The following is a 2,994-nucleotide window of genomic DNA, read 5'->3' on the forward strand; positions in this document are numbered from 1 at the left end:
TTAACGGTTGTGATCTTCGCAACAGGTGAGAAAGTATTAAAATAGTCTAACAATTGTGTACATGCAAATTTTGAAATTAAATTTTCACAAATCAAATATAAACCTTTACATTTTTTTTAAAAATAATTGTGATATTTATTTATTTATTTTAAATTTTTTTATAATATTTGATTTTTTAAGTTTGACAACAAACATCTTTTTCCAATCGCTCTTGAAATGAATTACTCTATGTTGGGAAGCAAGCTTCAAGAAAGTTACTTGCTGAGTGTTGCTTTAGTGATTATCCCTGCCAATTCGTTTGCATAGGAAACACTGTTGCTTTAGTGATAATTCAAAATTATTTGGTAAAGGATTGAGATATTTCTATTTGTCACATTCTCAGATAAGGAAACTCTTGTGCGGATATTTTTATCAAGTTAAGAGATAACCACATGAAACCTCTTGTGATGGTTCATGAGATCTGCCTTGTCTCTCTCTCTACACTACTGTTAGCGGATGTTGTAGGAATATCTTTTATTAGAACGTTGTTTCTTTTTTCTTTTTCTTTTTCTCTCATGTGACAAAAAAACATATCTTTATTTTTCTTCTTTTGAACGTAGAAAAAAACTACTCTTATGCTCATGTAAATTCATGCACAACCTTGAATTATTTCTCAAATCACGAAATTGTTTTTTGGAGCTTAATTCAAAATAATAAAAAATCTTAGTTATAAATTGTAAGATCTGTAACATAGAACAACCTAGAGGTGTTTGCTATTTAAATTTAATTCAACTGATATATGTACTCTATGGAGTGAGTGTGTGTGTGTGTGTGTGTGTGTGAATGTTTGTTAAGTATGAAAATATAGATAACTATGTTATATGACTTGAACTTTATGGGATGTCTTATGCCATGATTTTGTGGTTTGCCTGACCTTGTACGTTTCGATAGTTTTTGATTTTTAGAGAAAATAGCTTATAGCTTTTCATTATTAATCAATGTTAAAAGGTACATCATTAAAAACTTGGGGACTTGTAACCAAAAAAAAAACTTGGGGACTAGATAAGAATAAAGCCTCTCTAGCAAGAGTATGAGCGACCTCATTCGCTCGTCTCCTTAAACTCCACCTTAGAGTTTTCGAAATAAACATTGCGGCATCTTTTGCAATCCTCCAATATTGCTCCAAATTCAGAAACATTGTTGCTGCCTTTGTTAAAATAATCTACAACTAACTTCGCATCCATCTCAAAATCTACATTTGTAAGTTGTAGTTCGTATACCCATTGAATTGCATAGAGCAGACCCAATGCTTCCCCAATCTCCGGCCTACATATGGGATTAGACCACATCATCTTTGCCTTCCTGAAATTACCAGCAGCATCCCGTATACACAACCCAAAACCAACATGATTTAAATCTTCCGAAAACGCCGCGTCGATGTTGCATTTTAGCTTACCTTGCTGCGGTTTTGTCCACTTGATATGTGATGACAGCAAGCTTGATGCTCCTACATAATGCATATTTACATCAGCTTGCTGCACAACCATATGTCCAGCTGCACTACACTTCTGCTTCCTCATATTTGCTTCTCTCCACTCAACTAACATCTGTTGTGCTCGAGCAGAAATAGCCTGGCATGTTTCTGAAATATTCTGCCATATTCGAAGATTCCGACTCTTCCATAAACTCCATAAATTCATCGCAAACTGTTCGAATTTCTCCTTCGTTAATTCTTTGAGTAGAGCAAGGATGATTTCAGCCGCTGTGTTATGATTAAGCATCACCGAACTCACTTTGTCTACCATTGAACAATTTAACCAAACATTTCTTGCTTTAGGACAATCAAATAGAACATGAGTCGTATCCTCGTAACATTCCTCACACAAACCACATAAATATGTGCAATTCACTCCTTTATCCAACAACCTGGCTTGTGTCGGTAAACAATCCCGACAAACCCTCCAAAGAAAATTATTCACTTTCAGCGGAACTTTTGAGTCTCCAAATGCTATCCCAACTGCCTGCCCTATGCAAGTATGAATTATCTACTATATTATTCACACACAAATGGTACGCACTTTTAACCGAGTAATGGCCGTTTTTCTCCGCCTTCCATATCAAAGCATCCTCCTCCACTTGATGAAAAATGGGAGTTCTAATAATCTCCTGCACAGTATCATAATCAAAATAATAATTAACCATGTTGTAATTCCAGCCATTAGTATTTTGATCAATCAAGGAGTGGACTCGAACATTCTGAAGCACATCGCTAGATTGCCCAACACCCGAAATAACTCCCCCATTTCTTAACCACGGGGCCTCAAACATTGGAATATTTATGTTGTTTCCAATTTTCCATCTAGCACCTGATCGGACAATCATCTTTGCACTAAAAATACTACGCCAAACAAAACTTGGATTGTGTCCTACCTTCGCGTTCAAATAATCACTACGAGGAAAATACCGCGCCTTAAAAAGTTTTGTTACCAGAGACTCAGGTTGGGTTTGAAACATCCACCCTTATTTACCCAACATTGCTAAGTTGAAAGCCGTTAAATCTTTAAAGCTCATTCCACCATATTGCTTGTGCAGAGTAAGCTTCTCCCAAGAAAGCCAATGAATACCTCTATTATTACTTCCTCCATGCTCCCACCAAAAAGCATTTAGCATTTTTTCAATAGCATCAATAAGAGACGAAAGTAACAGAAAAATGCTCATAACGTAAGAGGGAATGGCTTGCAAAACAGACTTAATCATAACCTCTCTACCAGCTTTTGACAGACATTTACTGCTCCAAGAATTAATTTGAAGGTGAAAAACACAAGAAGGGGGGGGTTGAATTGTGTTTTCTTTTTCTCTTAAAAAAGGATTCTTCTTCTGATAAAACTTCAGAAGCAGTTTGATTGCTTCTGATGAAATGATCAGAGTCAGATTGCAGCGGAAAAGAACAGAGCAGAGAAAAGAAAGACAAATACACAGGCAGTTATCCTGGTTCCTTCCACAACACGGAAGTAG

The 2,994-nt window shown here is 36.0% G+C and overlaps 1 protein-coding gene across 1 annotated transcript; it reads right to left on the bottom strand.

The window, feature by feature from the left end:
- Positions 1-1,079: 1,079 nt before the first annotated feature.
- LOC112422133 (uncharacterized) lies at positions 1,080-2,361 on the bottom strand. The gene is made up of 2 exons (XM_024784901.1): positions 2,058-2,361; positions 1,080-2,005 (listed from the first exon to the last, which is right to left on the bottom strand). Exons 1-2 carry the CDS (start codon positions 2,359-2,361, stop codon positions 1,080-1,082), a joined length of 1,230 nt encoding a protein of 409 aa, XP_024640669.1.
- Between the last annotated feature and the right edge of the window lie 633 nt (positions 2,362-2,994).

Source organism: Medicago truncatula, chromosome 5, assembly GCF_003473485.1.
Source record: "Medicago truncatula cultivar Jemalong A17 chromosome 5, MtrunA17r5.0-ANR, whole genome shotgun sequence".
Lineage (NCBI taxonomy): Eukaryota > Viridiplantae > Streptophyta > Magnoliopsida > Fabales > Fabaceae > Medicago > Medicago truncatula.

Excerpts from the sequence above, each read along its gene's own strand:
- LOC112422133 (XM_024784901.1), bottom strand. The coding sequence starts at position 2,361 with ATGATTGTCCGATCAGGTGCTAGATGGAAAATTGGAAACAACATAAAT. Across the intron at positions 2,006-2,057 it reads CGGCCATTACTCGGTTAAAA|GGCAGGCAGTTGGGATAGCA; the intron begins GTGCGTACCATT and ends ATACTTGCATAG.